A 17,869-nucleotide genomic window follows, 5' to 3' on the forward strand; every position below is an offset into this window, starting at 1 on the left:
AGGAATTAAATAACAGTCGCAGAGGTTAGAGCTAATCGCTAGGTGACTTGCATTGTTACTCACACAAACCATGTGTGAACAGGTTTTCTAACCATAGTAGCTAACAGGAACTAAATGATACATTTGGCTCCTATTTGCCTCGATGGTGCAGTTTTCAGTGACGGATGCAACCAATTTCATTTCTGACAGCATTCTAAACAGTGGCACCGTGAAGGCAGAAGCAGCTGAAAAATAGTTGCCATCAGCATAACTGAACAGTAGCACCCCCTTCCAATTTTAACAGACACCTGGGAGGCACTGCACGTAACTGCAATTAAAATTGCTGTCCTACAGGTACAAGGGAGTGGGGGAGAGCTTTGGTCAGTCAGACTGACAACGGCCATGCTTTCTGACCTCCACTTTTGCCCTCCAGTTGGTTAAAGCACCTTTCTGTTACCTAGAGTACCTATGAGTCTATGACATGAACCAGAATTTGTTCAAACATCAAGGGTCTAAGTGTTCAGTTGACAGGGCTTGGATCAGTGGGTCGCACTCTTGCCTGAGTCAGGAGGTTGTGGGTTCAAGCCCCATTCCTGAACAGTGATACTTCAGCACAGCGCTGAGTGAATCCACTGTCCAAAGCACCAACCTTTGGAGGAGATATTAAACAGGCTCAGTCTGCCAGTTCAGATGGATATTAAAGAACTTGCATTTATAGAACACCTTTCATGAGCTCAGGATGTCCCAAAGCACTTCACAGCTACTGAAGTATTTTTGAAGTGTAGTCACTGTTGTAATATAGGAAACGCAGCAGCCAATATGCATACAGCAAGCTCCCAGAAACAGCAATGAGATAAATGACCAGATAATTTATCTTAGTGATGTGGGTTGAGGGCTAATATTAGCCAGGAAACAGGCAGAACTCCCCTGCTCTTCTTCAAATAGTGCTATGGGATCTTGTATGTCTAACTGAGAGGACAAACAGGACCTCGGTTTAACGTCTCAACCGAAAGACGACACCTCTGACAGTGCAGCGCTCACCCAGTACTGCACTTTGGTGTCTGCCTAGATTATGTAATCAAGTCTCTGGAGGGGTGCTTGAATCCATGATCTTGTGACTGAGAGGCAAGAGTACTACTACTGAATTAAAACAGAGATCCCATGGTATCATTTGAAGAGCAGCGCGTTCTCCACGAGTCCTAGCTAACACACCTCCATCTATTAAAACCAAAAGCAGACCTACAGATCATTTATCTCATTGCTATTTGCAGAACCTTGCTATGCAGAGGTATTTACTTGCACGATAGAAACTGCAAAAGTTATCGCGTGCAAAACACTGAGGTTTCAGAGATATGATCATGTGCTATATATTAATGCAAGGTTTTTTAGTCTTTCTTCAGCAAGGCACAAGTTGTCTGCCACCTCCAAAAAATACCCAAAATGGAGACCATCACAATCTTTGACTACTTAAGTGTAGAACCTGTCTCTTCCAGTTGATGTTCAGTGTTGAGATATACAATTACAGTTGACTTGACAAATCCCATTTACTTTTAACCATATTATCTTTATAAATACAAACAGGGCATTAGTAAGAAACCAGATCTCTATTTTCTTTCAATCTGACTTGGCACTTTGAGCAGAGCAGCAGCTTGGTCCTCAGCAATGTTCCCATTAAGCTGCGAGGCCGCGTAGCTATTCCACCGGCTTTTAAATAGACTGACTGCGCATGCGTGGGAATTTGAATGGGCCACGCAGCCTGTTAAAGGGACAGCACACCCAAAATAAAATTAAAGGGAATATTGGTCCTCAGTCGGCCAAAATATGCATTTTTAAAGTGCTTGTGGCGACTTCCTTTTCATTTTATTTGACCAGATGCTTACTCTTCAACAGAGACTGAATCTTTAGAAGAAAATTTAAAAATTACAGGTTTCCATGAAAAGTTGCATTGCTCCTCAGCACGGTGATCTGAAACCGTAGGATGAATTGAACTGAAAATATCCACTACCAAATAAGAATTTTGTGTTTGTATTCTTAACACAATGTGGAAGGGAGACAAAAAATAGCTTTTATAATACATAGACTTAACTTCTCTTTTGATTGCTTAAATTTCAACCTGACATTTAACAGATAACCGCTATAAAGATGTGTGCTATCCAAACAAAATTCAGCACAATTTGGCATAACCAAATCTTTTGATTTTTTTTCCACATTCCTATATGTATTGCTGAGATATTTAAAGTATATTACTGAATTCTGCATGGCTTTGCTAATAATTAGCATGGGGAAATGGTACACCATTTAGTTGTGGTTTTTGTATCACGCTGAAAGTCGTTATAGTGTCATCTCTAGAGCAAATCAATGTTACCCATTGATGGAAAGAAAAAAAAGTCTTGCATTTCTATAGCGCCTTTCACAATCACCAGACATCCCAAAGCGCTTTACCGCCAATGAAGTACTTATTGACGTGTAGTCACTGTTGTAATGTAGGAAACATGGCAGCCAATTTGCGCATCGCAAGCTCACACAAATGGCAAGAGGTAACTACCAGATAAACAGTTTTCGATGTTGATTGAGGGATAAATATTGGCCAGGACACTGGGGATAACTCCCCTGCTCTTGTTTGAAATAGTACCAGGTGGTCTTTTACATCCACCTGAGAGAGCAGACGGGGCCTCATTTTAATGTCTCATCCGAAAGACGGTACCTCCGACAGTGCAGCACTCCCTCAGTACTGGACTGCAGTGTCAGCCTAGATGTTCGTTCTCAAGTCTCTGGAATGGGACTGTGAACCCACAATCTTCTGACGCAGTCAAGGGTGCTACCCACTGAGCCACTGGCTGACATTTTCAATTAACTGGGAATGTGATAGTATACTAACTCAAAAGTTTTAATGTGTAGCTATATACTATCTACTACTATATTTAAACAAAGATTGTGAAGGTATTGTTTTCAAAGTCATTAAAAAATACCTGAAAATAGACAAGGAAACAGTCCAGCTTCCGCTTGCTGGATCCTCTGTCAAAGTACTGTCCACAAGTGTCCAGCAGAGTGCAGACCAGTCGAATACGAAATAAATGCTCTGGTGGGTCCAGAGGTGTTGCACTGCCATCAGCACTTATACCAAATGTAATAAAAGAATACAAAATTCGGAAGATGACCGCAGACTCCACCATTCTATAATTATACAATTCTCCGAGGAACTTAACACTGCTGATGCGCCTCTGGTTGAATTTGGGTTGGTTGACCTGAAAAGCAAAGAGAGCTTGTCATTACATGCGGACGTGTGTAAAATCCATGTGTAGAAGCAGCAGGGATTGCTAGAATTGAGGCCACATTTTGAACTTCAGTTTGGTCTCCCTATCAGTACTAGGTTACCTGATCTCAGTCAAGGTGGCAGAGGGTGCTACAATTTGATCTGGATTATAAAGTAGAAACCCTTCTCACTGCTGCCCCCGAAACAGGCTTCCTGCTCTTGACTGGCAACAGGCGATCCCTGCCAGCAAGTGCATGCGACAGGGTTGGACTCAGCTATAATGTCCTCCCATGATCAAATGCCCTGCCAACATCCAATGTAAACTCAACGTAAAGAAAGGCTACTTGCTCAAGGTATCAGAGGGATACCGGCATCTGTAGAACCATTCCCCAGTATTAATCAGCATCTTTAGGAGAGAAAAAGAAAAAAAGGAATAGTACCAGTTGCAGCACTTAAAAAAGTGTGTGTCCTTACAAGGGATCTCATTTAATTGCGACGACCAACATTTCCGCTAAGCTATGCGGCCGCACAGCTGTCTGGAGGTCCCACGCAGGCCGCTTACCGGCTTTTGAATGGGAGATTTTGTACATGCGCAAAATTTTGACTGGGTCGCGCAGCCCGTTAAAAGGGACCGCACACCCAAAATAAATCAGGGGGGACATGGGAGACGACCCTAATGCGTCTTACGAAATGTAGATAGCAGCAGTTTCTGTTTAAACATGAATAGCGTCAATTTTGGAGACAGGGCTAGGTTTTATTTCTTTTTCACATTGCTTAATATTTAAGCAAAATTTCATCACCTCCATTCCCAGACGGATGTCTTCCAGCACTCCATCCACAACGTGTATTCCCACGTCTTCCTGGTATGGCACTAATCCCGCCAATAGATTAGCAACACAGTGGATGCTGTTGTATTTCACGTTCCAGATGTTGACCATACAGTTAATAACATATTCCTTCACCTCTGGATCATGCCACGCCAACTTTCTCATCTGTCTCAAGACCTACGACGTGAAAGTTTTGTTAGGTATTGTTTTTTTTTTTTAAATGTACCTAGTACCTAGATATACAAATTAGAGTCACTGTTTACTTGCAAATTTCAAATTTTTTTTCCCTTGCCTTGTAGGTATGACCATGTCAGCAGTGGCTAGCACCCTCGTCTGAATCAGAAGGTTGTGGGTTCAAGTCCCACGTGAGAGACTCCAGCACGAAAATCTAGGCTGACACTCCACTGCAGTGCTGCACTGTCGGAAGTGCCATCTTTCAGATGAGGCATTAAACAGAGGCTGTTAAAAGCCCCATTAAATGTTAGACCATGTTGGATTAGGTGTAACTGGGGTTTTAACAGCGTATTGACTGCTGAACAACCGTTCTAGCCCGGAAAAACTAAATTTTTACATTTGTAGTGTCAAATTTCGCCATTATGATAAAAATTGTAATTCTTTTGTTCATGATATTTCAGCCTCTACCTTATCCCCACGTTAGAGCCCCAATCTTTATTTCGCTCTCTAATGTTTTTAAAAAGTCTGGATAAAAAGCAGCTTTTCATTTCCTGTCTGTGAGAACTATTCAATGTGATTGGTTGCTTAGACAGCTTGTTGACGTCACTGCAGCTCTTCACTGGGGATTCTCACAACACTGCGCTGAAATCAATTGAACGTCAAAAAAGGTAAACTTCTCGCCGCAGAGATCGCGAGATCTCTGTGGGCAGCTTTCTTCGGGGCCAGTGGAGAGCGCCTTTGCTTCGCCGCTGACCACAAATTACGGGCCAATGTAATTTTCTGATGCTGAGAATATTCTGCTGTCTCCCCTTAAGACCATAAAAGCCAATTGCGATTATGTAAGTGAGTTTCAGACAATCAACTGTTTGGTGACGCTCCAGATCTGAAACACCCAGCATTAAATAACTGCCTTTTTTTTTTAATATAAAGAGAGACTGTTTTTGCGTCAGTGTTACAGCTTCAGGGTAATCAGAGTTTAGTTGGTATTTGGCGAGGGAACGGTGAAGATCAGCTCCAGGTCAGAAGCACTCAGCATTGAATTACAGGCCTCGTTTCTTTGCCACTCCAATAAAGTGTCTCGTCTGGAGCAACCACAATTTTGCATAATCAGAAAACATTTGAGCTATTTGCGGCATTCGGTTTGCAAATGTTAACCCTTTGATGAATACATACATTTCTTCCAATGCTCTCCAATGGCTTAGTTGGTAAATGCACTACTTAGCATGGCACTGTCAAGCAGGCCAGCGAGATTCAATACCCAACCTATGCGGAGGTAGAGCAGCAACAGAGGAACTACAGTTGGCCTCGGCAGCCCCAGGTTAGGGAAGGGAAGATCCCGATCCTCATCACTAACTGGGACGTCCTGCTAAAAACCCACGGGCGTAAGTTTTGTTTGAGGTCACAATCAGGCTCAGCCCTCTGTGGCTAGCTTGCTGACATTCACAGTATGTTTACAAATGAAGAACAACCAGGTGGGAGGCATCCTCGGGGCCTATTACATAAAACCTAGCAAGAATCATTCCTTCAAAAGAGAAACAGGTGGTAGGTTGCAATAATAGTATGCATTTTCCACCATGGTAACATAACGAGCATCTAAGTGCATTGCCTGCTTCTTGCGCATCATTTGCTCCATTTAAAAATCCTGGAACGCCCTCCCTAACAGCACTGTGGGAGTACTTTCACCACACGGACTGCAGCGGTTCAAGAAGGCAGCTCACCACCACCTTCTCAAGGGCAATTAGGGATGGGCAATAAATGCTGGCCTTGCCAGCGACGCCCACATCCCATGAAGGTAGCAGGAGGAAAAAATGTTCTTCACTAGAATTTAACTACTACATATCCCCCAGAAAAACCACCTCATGTGATTATCATAACAAATGAAGTGTAAAGTACTTTGAGAGTTAAGCCTATTGCGTTTAAGCTGGCTGCTTAGGCAGCTTGTTGACGTCACTGCACTTCATCGCTGGCCCTGAAGAAAGCTGCCCACAGAGATCTCGCGTTCAGTTGATTTCAGCGTTCTGTAATGGGGGCTTAAATAAAGTGTGTACAAAAACAAAGGATATCGTGTGGTGCTTCTAATTAGCAGATTCAATAGTGACTTGATTCTACCATCGCAGTGGCCACTAACTATTCACAAAATGGGATTGTCACAGGTTGAGAAGATGGAGCTTGGAGGCAACTGCTAGGAATGTACAAGCAGCAATGTGATAATGACCAGATAATCTGTTTTAGTGATGTTGATTGAGAGATAAATATTGGCCAGGACACTGGGGAGAACTCCCCTGCTCTACTTCGTAATAGTGCCATGGGATCTTTTACATCCACCTGAAGGGGCAGACGTGGTCTCGGTTTAATATCTCAAATGAAAGATTGCACCTCCGACAGCACACCACTCCCAGATTTTGTGCTCAAGTCTCTGGAGTGGGAGTTGAACGCACAACCCTCCAACTCAAAAGGCGAGAGTGCTACCAACAGAACCACAGCCCACGCTCAGTCAAACATACAATAATGGTGCCGAACTTTGTCGGCCACATTGTTGGAGCAATGATTTATGTTTTAAAAACTAATTTACTTACACAAAAAGGTGCAATGAAGCTATAAGTAAGATACACTCAATAGAATGCCTATCTCAATATTGCATTTTTTGTAAGCCTGCTTTTGGGAAAATAATATGTTTAATGGAGTGAATGATTAATTTAATTAACTAGCAGTTACCTTTTCAGTTGTGACCTTGGACAAGTCCTTGTAGAGAAGTTTGCGGATATATTCCTGCAGGGGAGGGCGCTTCTTCCTCACTGTTTTCTCAACAGGTGGGGGGTTGCAATAATAGTATGCATTTTCCACCATGGTAACATAACGAGCATCTAAGTGCATTGCCTGCTTCTTGCGCATCATTTGCTCCTAAAGAGAGGGCATTGAAACTGATCAGCATTACTGGCACACATGTCAGAAAATCATATTAAAGACTAAAGAATTACTTGAGATGGTTAATTGCAACATCAAATGAATATTTAAGCAAAAGAATAGGGTTGTGAATAGAACTGGGGCTGTCCTCTCATCTCTGTAATCTGGGCTGAAATCCATTTTAGAATAATGAAGCAAAGTCTTATAACTGGTTATACAGATCTGAACTTGAGAGTTGATGCATGCCGAACCCAGATCCTGGCGAGCACAAATCTACAACACAGAACTGGCCACAATCCTGCACAAATTAACAATCACACTCAAAGTTCACGAGGATAGCTGGTGCAAGAAGCAGAAAATTCACTTTTCAAATGTTGGGAATGAGGCACTTCCTTGGGGCAGAGTAGAGGGATCCTTACTCTGCATGTGGCCATGCTTGATGCTTACACTGGGTACAACAACTGGGAAAACATTTTATTTCCAATTCAACTAGTCTCAAGTTGAAAAATGTACCAACATGAAAAAAAGTAAGCTATATAATCAAACTTAATCGGACATAAAAAGTTTATATACCAACCCTCATACAAAGACTAGAGCCTACCTTGAAATTATCAGTATGCAGTCATTAGAACATAAGAAATAGGAGCAGGAGTCGGCCATTCAAGCCTGCTCTGCCATTCAATAAGATCATGGCTGATGATCTATCTCTACTCCACCTTCCCACCCTAACCCCATATCCCTTGGTTCCCCTAGTATCGAAAAATCTATCAACCTCTGTCTTGAATATACTCGAACTGAGCATCCACAGTCCTCTGGGGTAGAGAATTCCAAAGATTCACAACCCTTTGAGTGAAGAAATTTCGCATCTCAGCCCTAAATGGCCGACCCCTTAGAGACTGTGACCCCTGGTTCTAGATTCCCCAACCAGGGGGAACATCCTCCCAGCATCCACCCTGTCGAGCCCTTTAAGAATTTTATATGTTTCAATGAGATCACCTCTCATTCTTCTAAACTCCACGGAATATAGGCCGAGTCTACTCAATCTCTATTCATAGGACAATCCCCTCATCCCAGAAAGAAGTCCAATGAACCTTCATTGCACTCCCTGATAAAAGGCGGCTGAGGGGTGACCTAATAAGAGTCTTTAAAATTATGAACATTTTTGATAGAGTGGATACAGAGAGTGTGTTTCCACTTGTGGGGAAGAGCAAAACTAGGGGCCATCAATATAAGATAGTCACCAAGAAATCCAATAGGGAATTCAAAAGAAACTTCTTTACTCAGAGAGTGGCGAGAATGTGGAACTCGCTACCACTGGCAATGGTTGAGGCGAATAGTATAGCTGCATTTAAGGGGAGGCTGGACAAGCACATGAGGGAGAAGGGAATAGAGGGTTACGCTAATAGAGTTAGATGAGGAAAGATGGGAGGAGGCTCGTGTGGAGCATAAACACCGGCATGGACTGGTTGGGCCGAATGGCCTGTTTCTGTGCCGTATGTCCTATGTAATCCCTCTAAGGCAAGTATATCCTTTCCTTAGGTAAGGAGACCAAAACTATTCACAGTACTCCAAGGTCTCACCAAGGCGCTATATAATTGCAGTAAGACTTCTTTACTCTTATACTCCGAACCTTTTGTAATAGAGGCTAACATGCCATTTATTACTCTTGCTAATTATGGTCAACCACCAACCAGAATCCAAAAAAAGCAAAATGTAAAATTTTATTACAAAAACACCCTCAATTTGGCACTCAGTTAATATTTTGAGAACTTGCCTTAAGGGGCTAATAGTCCAGCTTGCCAGACTGCCTACTTCATTGTGTGTTTTGGAATTTTCACTGGGTATGTCCAATACCAAAATATGGCCGGCACCACAATGAGAACATGAGGAGCACGGAGTGGATTTTAAATCAGCCAGCACTATCTTACCATGAGGCACTTTCCTAAACTTGTAAGTTATTTAAAACAGCCAACAGAATTATTTAAGTTAGAATCTAGAAAGCATACAAGTTAAAAATCACACTCCATACATCTGCAATTAGCCAATTTGGAGTCTTGAATCAAATTTCATCACTGACTGTAAAATGCACTATGAAGTGATTAACTTTGCCATGTTATAAACATTGAGCTGTATAAACCTAACTTGTGAATTAGCCCACTGCTGTTTAAATAATTCATTGCTAAAAGAGTGGGCTCATGTCCTTAAAGCTTCAGCTGGGTATTGAGTCCAAAATAAAACCAACAGCACAGAGACATCAACAGCAAGAAAAAAAATGGTCCAGACATATCATGTCCACCCAGTGTAACCGTATGCTGCTAAAGGAAACAATGCAAGTACAGCCTCTCCCAGACTGCTGGCACTCAGGATTTAATTCCAGGGGACACTTTTTTGGCTAAGTATTTGGCCTTATTCGCAATGAGAATGGAAAATCCTCACAATTTTAGAAGAATGTAAATGAGTTAATTTGGGATATTAATGTAATGGGGCATCCAAATAGTGAGCTCCCAATTTAAACAAGGCTCATTTAGGGGGGAGGCATGAAGCAAAGGATGAACATGACCCAACAAGGAGGAAATTGGAACAAATCACTGTTGGTTGCTCTTCGAATATCAAAACAGCCAGTTACAAAGCACTATTGCTCAAGGACGGCTGCAGGTGACCTAACCCCACACTCACCTGAAAACAGGTCAAAGCTGGACCCGAAAGGGCAAAGCAAAATACGCACTGTACCTTCCACAAAAAGGAGAGTAATCAAAACCAATTTAAAAAAAAACTTTATTTGCGTATTCTCAGTGTACACATCTTACCAAAAGAACACTAGTCCTCAAATGGGATTCAGGTGATCGAAAAAGAAAACGGCCAGTCGTCTCCAGGAGTGTGCAGGCCATTTCAATATGGTGGTGAGAAAAGTCAGCCAAGAGCATCTGTTCATAGTAGAGAATAAACAAAGATCATTTTTTCCCCTCCAATCAAGTAAAGTCTTGGCATTTTCATTTTTATGTAAAAATGTAAAACTGTTGTGTTTATGGAATGATCACCATGAACAAAGATATTTATTTGAGGTCCTCTGCCACAGCAGTGCAAGAGTAGCTGTTTTTTTCCCCCCACCTTACAGGATTTGAACCTTCCTAAGGAATGATCACAATTTGTGCCCTTGCTACCTGCGTCAGTCCACGGACAATTTAACCTTAAGATCATATATTTCACTTGGCATCGTTACATAAATAAGTGGAAGTGCTCAGAAACTGTTGTTTAATCCTACTAGATTTCAGTTCAATTGAAGAACGTGCGCAAATCTAGAGCCCCCTGGATGTCTAGAGACATACAGGGTAGGATAAAGAGAAAAAAGGGAGGCGTATGACAGATACCGAGGGCTAAATACTCCATAATCTGTAGAGGAGTACAGAAAGTGCAGGGGTGCAATTAAAAATATTAGGAAAGCAAAGAGAGCTTGAAAAATTCTTGGCAAGTAAAATCAAGGAAAACCCAAAGATGTTTTATAAATATATTAAGAGTAAGAGGATAACTAAAGAAAGTGTAGGACCTATTAGAGATCATGAGGGTAATCTGTGTGTGGAGGCGGGAGACGTCGGTAGGGTTCTTAATGAATACTTTGCATCTGTTTTCACAAAGGCGAGGGGCGAAGCAGACATTGCTATCGGGGGGTAGGAGTGTGAAATATTAGATTAAATAATCCTAGTGAGAGGCGCAGTATTAAGGGGTTTAGCAGCTTTAAAAGTGGATAAATCCCCAGGCCCGGATGAAATGTATCCCAGGCTGTTAAGCGAAGCAAAAGAGGAAATAGCAGAGGCCCTGACCACCATTTTTCAATCCTCTCTGGCTTCAGGTGAGGTGCCAGAGGACTGCTAATGTGGTACCCTTGTTTAAAAAGGGAGAAAAGGATAGACCGAGTAATTACAGGCCAGTCAGCCTAACCTCGGTGGTGGGAAATTATTGGAAAGAATTCTGAAGGATAGGATAAATCTTCATTTAGAAAGACATGGACTAATCAAGGATAGTCAGCACAGATTTGTTAAGAGAAGGTAGTGTCTGACAAACTTGATTGAATTTTTTGAGGAGGTAACGAGGAGGGTAGATGAGGGGAGTGCGTTTGATGTCGTGTATATTGACTTTAGCAAGGCTTTTGATAAGGTTCCACATGGCAGATTGGTCACAAAGTTAAAAGCTCATGGGATCCAGGGCAAAGTGGCAAGTTGGATTCAAAACTGGCTCAGAGACAGGAAGCAGAGGGTAATGGCTGATGGGTGTCTTTGTGACTGGAAGGCTGTTTCCAGTGGGGTTCCGCAGGGCTCAGTATTGGGTCCCGCAGGGCTCAGTACTGGGTCCCTTGCTTTTTGTGGTATATATCAACGATCTTGACTTGAATATAGGAAGTATGATTAAGAAATTTGCAGATGATACTAAAATCGGCAGTGTGGTTGATACTGAAGAAGGAAGCTGTAGACTGCAGGAAGATATCAATAAATTGGTCAGGTGGGCAGAACAGTGGCAAATGGAATTCAATCCGGAGAAGTGTGAGGTAATGCATTTTGGGGAGGGCTAACAAGGAAAGGGAATACACATTAAATGGTAGGACACCGAGTAGTGTAGAGGAACAAAGGGACCTTGGAGCACATGTCCACAGATCCCTGAAGGTAGGCCAGGTAGATAAGGTGGTTAAGGCAGCATACGGAATGCTTGTATTCTATGCCACGGCTAATAAAGGCAAGAGCAGGGGGGTTATGCTTCAACTGTATAAAACACTAGTTAGGCCTCAGCTAGAGCACTGCGTGCAGTTCTGGTCACCACATTACAGGAAAGATGTGATTGCACTAGAGAGGGTACAGAGGAGATTTACAAGGAAGTTGCCGGGAGTAAAGAATCTTAGCTATGAGGAAAGACTGGATAGGCTGGGTCTGTTTTCCATGGAACAGAGGAGGCTGAGGGGAGACCTTATTGAAGTGTATAAAATTATGAGGGGCCTAGATAAACTGAATAGAAAGGACCTATTTCCCTTAGCAGAGGGGTCAAAAACCTGGGGGCACAGATTTAAAGTATTTGGGGGAAGGTTTAGAGGGGATTTGAGGGGAAATTTCTTCACCCAGAGGTTTGTGGGGGTCTGGAAAAGTGGGATTAGGCTGGATAGCTCTTTGTTGGCCGGCGTGGACACGATGGGCCGAAATGGCCTCCTTCCATGCTGTAACTTTCTATGATTCTAGGTCTCAAGTAGTGAAATATGTATGGAAAAAGATATTCCAGACTCACCTTCAGACAATGAAGTGCATCATTCTTCAAGAACATTTTAAACTTTGTTAGCTCCCCAATGAACCGTACAGTCTTGTTTTTAGTTTCGATATTGATCTGATCCTTCTTCCTGACCTGAAGCATACAATAAAAAGTGTGTTCAATTTACATATGGATACTTATCACCCAAGCAACTTGAATGTTTATTACAAATGTATATTTTGTCCTCTGGCACATACAATGCTGCATTTATACAAACTAAAATGATTAGTACTTTTACCTACAGTCCACTATATACTGCATCCTATTAAAGCAAATGTGTTCATGTTGCTACTGAGAAATTAATTTTAAACGAACGGCTCCTTACACCAAATATTTAAAGAAACGCAGCAGTGATCTCTCAAAGAAGAAATTAAAACATACATGGAACCGAAAGTCTCCCTTTAACATGGCGCAGAGGTCCTCTGCCAAATCAGCCATGCATGGATGTAAAGTGCCAACCAGACGGGCATAAAATGGAAGCAGGTCCAACCTAAAGGAAGGTAGGTTTTTAAATAAATAATCAACTCACATGAAACATTTTATACATCAGGTAGAGGCTAATTCTGTCTTAAAACTAAATACACATTTCTTGAATAAAAATACAATTCTTACTCTTTAATCATTATTTTTTAAAAGTTCAACGCCAGCAAAACACAAGAATGAAAATTTAGAGCGTCGTTACACCCGGAGTAAAACCAGATGACCCGATCATTCCATAAATGCCAAAAATATATAAACATGTTTAATTAACTAAGCATTTGAAAACAATATTGTTACTGATTTAACAAGTAGGGCAGTAAAAAATGCACTCGTATAGATTATTGCTGCATTTTTCAGCATATGGCAATACGACATCCATCTCAAAGCAACCAATGTTAACTCTAGCTTATCCTTTTAATTAAAAAAAAAATAATTTTCCTTTCTGGGGTGAATTTAAAATGCGAGTGATGCCAATGATGGGGAATAAAACACTTTTCACCGTGAGTCAACATTAAGTATGTCTACATCAAGTACAACACGTCCCGATCCGAAACAAAAAACATCTACTCCAATAAAATACCCTTAGCCCTAACCGCAGATGCCACCCAGTTTTCCGCTCACTTACACCGTTTATTTTTCCTCTTACAAATAACTGCCAGTGACCCAGCCTGGGGTTTTGTTCATGGCATCTTTATGCAGTTAGGTTGTTGACAGTATAGTTACCAAAATAAGCAGAACATTTGAAAAATATAGTTACAGGTTCACTCCAGAGTCGGTTTATTTTCACTATTGATGGATAGAAAGTCCACAGAGACCGAGCTTAAAATGTCAAATACAGTTTTACAGTCCCTACTGCTTATCGCAGGCGCGTTCGTGTGAACGCGACTTGCCCGCTATACGCAATGGCTGGTCTCGCGTTTGCCAGGGCCAACCGGTCATGATTATAAATAAATGATCTTTTCCAGTACTGTCCAAGCCCTCCTCCCTCCCCTAAAAATACTGTCTCTAAAAATAACTTTAGTATAACTTTAAAAAAAAAAAGGCTATGTTTTCTTGTAAGTTATTTTGCAAAAGAAATGAAGTAAGGATTTCACACATTTGATGTAGTTAATCATTAAGCTATTCTAACTCAGCAGGAATGCTACGATAACCCTTACTTTGCCATCTTTCAAAACCAACACAATTTATCCACATCTCCAATCCCTGGGGGAACACGTAAAATCCATTCTATATAGATGTTGCAGAAGACACAATAAACTATCACAAACCAGGCATGAATAAAGACTTATTAGAAAATGAACCACACTAGATAGCAAAATTAGCAGTGAAAAAGATCATTTACACACGCAGTATAAGCAAGTTACATCATATACCAAAGGCATTCTTGATTATTGGAGAATTCGTGCGTTCAGATTTTCTGAAGCTGAATTTCTTCAGAGCTTCTTGCATAGAACAACGTAGATATTACAACACAAAATAGAACGTTTGGCCCATCCAATCCGTGCTGGTGTCAATCCTCAGCACACGCATTAGACCTAATCCCATGTTCCTGCCCGGTTCCCCAATCTATTTAGTTGCCTCTCCTTCAATTACCTATCGAACCTATTCATAAATGTTGACATGGACTCTGCTTCAATCACCAACTGGTGGCTGTTCCACAGCCTCACAACCCGTGGTGGAAAAAGGTTCCTCCCGCTTTCTGTCCTAAATCTTTTACATTGAATTTTATATCTGTATTCCCTCATTCTACACACACCATATCTGCCACCTCCTCCAAAAGCTCATCAGGTTGGTCAAGCACAATCTTCCTCACAGAAATCCTTGTTGGTGGCTTCTAATTATTTTCTATTCATCTAGATATTTAATAATTTCATCTTTAAACATTTCAAGTTCTCCTACCACAGATGTTAAACTAACTGGTCTGTAATTACCCAGATTAGCACTCTCCCTTTTTGAAACAGGCATTACATTGGCCATTCTCCAGTCCTTTGGCACCTTTCTCGGGCTTCTGTATTTCTCTCTCGGGATCCTTCGACGTATCCAGTCCGATTCAGGCACTTTGCCTTCCTTTAGCTTAAATAACTCCTCTAATGCCTTCCTATTTTTAATTAACTGCTCTAATGGTTTAAAAAAAAATATCTCCCATTTCACTTTTAAACAATTCAGGATCTACTTCCTCCCCAATAAGCTTTATCTTTTATAAACATAGGATTACATCGGATATACTGCACAGAAACAGGCCATTCGGCCCAACCAGTCCATGCCGGCGTTTATGCTCCACTCAAGCCTCCTCCTGTCTTTCCTCATCTAACTCTATCAGCAGAACCCTCTATTCCCTTCTCCCTCTATTCCCTTCTCCCTCATATGCTTATCCAGCCTCCTCTTAAATGCATCGATACTATTCGCCTCAACCACTCCCTGTGGCAGCGAGTTCCACATTCTCACCACTCTCTGGGTAAAGAAGTTTCTCCTGAATTCCCGATTGGATTTCTTGGTGACTATCTTATATTGATGGCCTCTAGTTATGCTCCTCCCCACAAGTGGAAACGCTCTCTCTGTATCTACTTCATCAAATCTTTTCACAATTTTAAAGACCTCAATTAGGTCACCCCTCAGCCTTTTTTCAAGAAGAAAAAGAGACCCAGCCTGTTCATCCTTTCCTGATAGGTATACCCTCGCATTTCTGGTATCATCCTTGTAAATCTTCTCTGCACCCTCTACAGGAAACTTTGGTTTATCCGGAGGTTAACTGTCCGGAATGCTCGAGCCACCGGCAAAAATCAGGAGCCGTTTCGTTAGGTTTTCTTTTTTCGTTGCTTTTTTTCCCCACCAGTCAGGCTCTGCAAGGTCTCGCTGAAACTGTTGCTAAGCTACAGAGTCGCTTGCAAGGTACGGCCGACTGTTTAGAAGCTGTTGCTAAGCAACAGAGTTTGTTGCCAGATACGGAGCTCAAAATCTCCGTATGTTTCAACATTAGTGCTTGTTTGTCCGGCAGTTTTGATGGGACGGCAACAGCTCGGTCCCGTCGGTGCCGGATAGCACAAAGTTTCCTGTATATTCTTTTTATAATACGGTGACCAGAATTGTATGCTAAGTGTGGTCTAACCAAAGTAGCATAACTTCACAACTTTTCAATTCTATCCCTCTAGAAATAAATCCTAGTGCCTGTTTTTTTTAATGGCCTTGTTAACCTGTGTCGCTACTTTGTGATTTGTGTACTTGTACTCAGAGATCCCTTTGCTCCTCTACCCCACCAAGTAATCAGTGACCTCCCTACTCTTCCTATCAAAATGTAATACCTCACATTTATCTGTGTTGAATTTCATTTGCCAATTATATGCCCATTCTGAAAGTTTATTAATGTCTTCCTGTAATCTGTTGCAGTCCTCCTCAGTATTAACTAACCCCCCCAATTTGGTGTCAGCCACAAATTTAGAAATTGCATTTACTTGTTAAATATCCCCGCCAATTTCCACTTCTCAAACTCACTATCCTCTCATTGGTCCCACTACATATTTAACAATTCTCTTTTTCCCCGATACATTTGTAGAAGACTTCAATGTTCCTTTTAACATATTTTGAGATTCTATCATTACTCCCTCCCATAACCTTTGCCCCCAATTTTCTCATATTCTCCCATTTTTATAATGTTTGGAATACCTATCGACTTGATATGCCCACTTCCTTCAATTTTTGTTTGTTTTCTAATCTATTTATCCAAGGCACCCTGAAACCTGAAGCTTTTTAAAATGGGATTTTTTATTCTTCATCTTTCCAATCACATTAAAAACATCCCATTGTTGATCTACTATCCTGTATGTCAATTGTTCGTTCCACCTCAGCTCAGCAAGCTCACTCATCTGCTCTGTGCCAAACTGGTGCACTTATTTTGTCCTACATTACATAGAAACATAGACATAGAAGATAGGAGCAGGAGTAGGCCATTCGGCCCCTCGAGCCTGCTCCGCCATTCAATGGGATCATGGCTGATCATCCAAATTCAGTACCCTGTCCCTGCCTTCTCCCCATATCCCTTGATCCCTTTAGCCTTAAGAAATATATCCAACTCCTTCTTGAATATATTTAATGAACTGGCCTCCACCGCCCTCTGTGTCAGAGAATTCCACAGGTTCACCACTCTCTGGGTGAAGAAATTCCTCATTTCAGTCCTAAATGGCTTACCCCTTATCCTTAGACTATGACCCCTGGTTCTGACTCCCCGGCCATCAAAAACATCCTTCCTGCATCTAGTCTGTCCAGGCCTGACAGAATTTTATAGGTTTCGATGAGATCCCCTCTCAATCTTCTAAACTCCAGTGAGTATAAGCCCAATCGACACAATCTCTCCTCATACGTCATTCCTGCCATCCCAGGTATCAGCCTGGTGAATCTTCACTGCACTCCTTCCATGGCAAGAACGTCCTTCCTCAGGTAAGGCGACCAAAACTGCACACAATACTCAAGGTGTGGTCTCACCAAGGCCCTGTACAACTGTAGCAAGACATCCTTGTTCCTGTACTCAAACCCTCTTGCTACTAAGGCCAACATACCATTTGCCTTCTTAACCACCTGCTGCACCTGCATGCTTACCTTCAGCGACTGGTGCACAACACCACCCAGGTCTCTTTGCACTTCCCCTTCTCCCAATCTATTGCCATTCAAATAATAATCTGCCTTCCTGTTTTTGCCACCAAAGTGGATAACCTCACATTTATCCACATTATAGTGCATTTGCCATGTTTCTGCCCAATCACCCAACCTGTCCAAATCCTACTGGAGTTTCACGACATCCTCCTCACAGCTTACCCTCCCACCCAGCTTTGTGTCGTCTGCAAATTTGGAGATATTACATCCAATTCCCTCGTCCAGATCATTAATATATATAAGTTTTAAAAGTATAACAACAATTTTAAAAGTACTTCACTGGCTGTAAAGCGCTTTGGGACGTCCTGAAGTCATGAAAGGT

The 17,869-nt window shown here is 41.8% G+C and overlaps 1 protein-coding gene across 9 annotated transcripts in view; it reads right to left on the bottom strand.

Moving 5' to 3' along the window:
- Positions 1–17,869, bottom strand: part of upf2 (UPF2 regulator of nonsense mediated mRNA decay) — a 129,943-nt gene that overhangs the window by 72,193 nt on the left and 39,881 nt on the right. For all 9 annotated transcript variants that reach the window (XM_086010778.1, XM_086010780.1, XM_086010779.1 and 6 more), the window contains exons 11-16: positions 12,805–12,913; positions 12,403–12,516; positions 9,945–10,061; positions 6,949–7,134; positions 4,033–4,236; positions 2,949–3,224 (exon numbers count right to left, since the gene is read on the bottom strand). In XM_086010778.1, coding sequence (XP_085866904.1) covers positions 2,949–3,224; positions 4,033–4,236; positions 6,949–7,134; positions 9,945–10,061; positions 12,403–12,516; positions 12,805–12,913 — 1,006 coding nt within the window. The remainder of the gene's footprint in view (positions 1–2,948; positions 3,225–4,032; positions 4,237–6,948; positions 7,135–9,944; positions 10,062–12,402; positions 12,517–12,804; positions 12,914–17,869) is intronic.

This window comes from Somniosus microcephalus, chromosome 17, assembly GCF_052327205.1.
Source record: "Somniosus microcephalus isolate GS21.2 chromosome 17, FLI_Smic_1.0, whole genome shotgun sequence".
Lineage (NCBI taxonomy): Eukaryota > Metazoa > Chordata > Chondrichthyes > Squaliformes > Somniosidae > Somniosus > Somniosus microcephalus.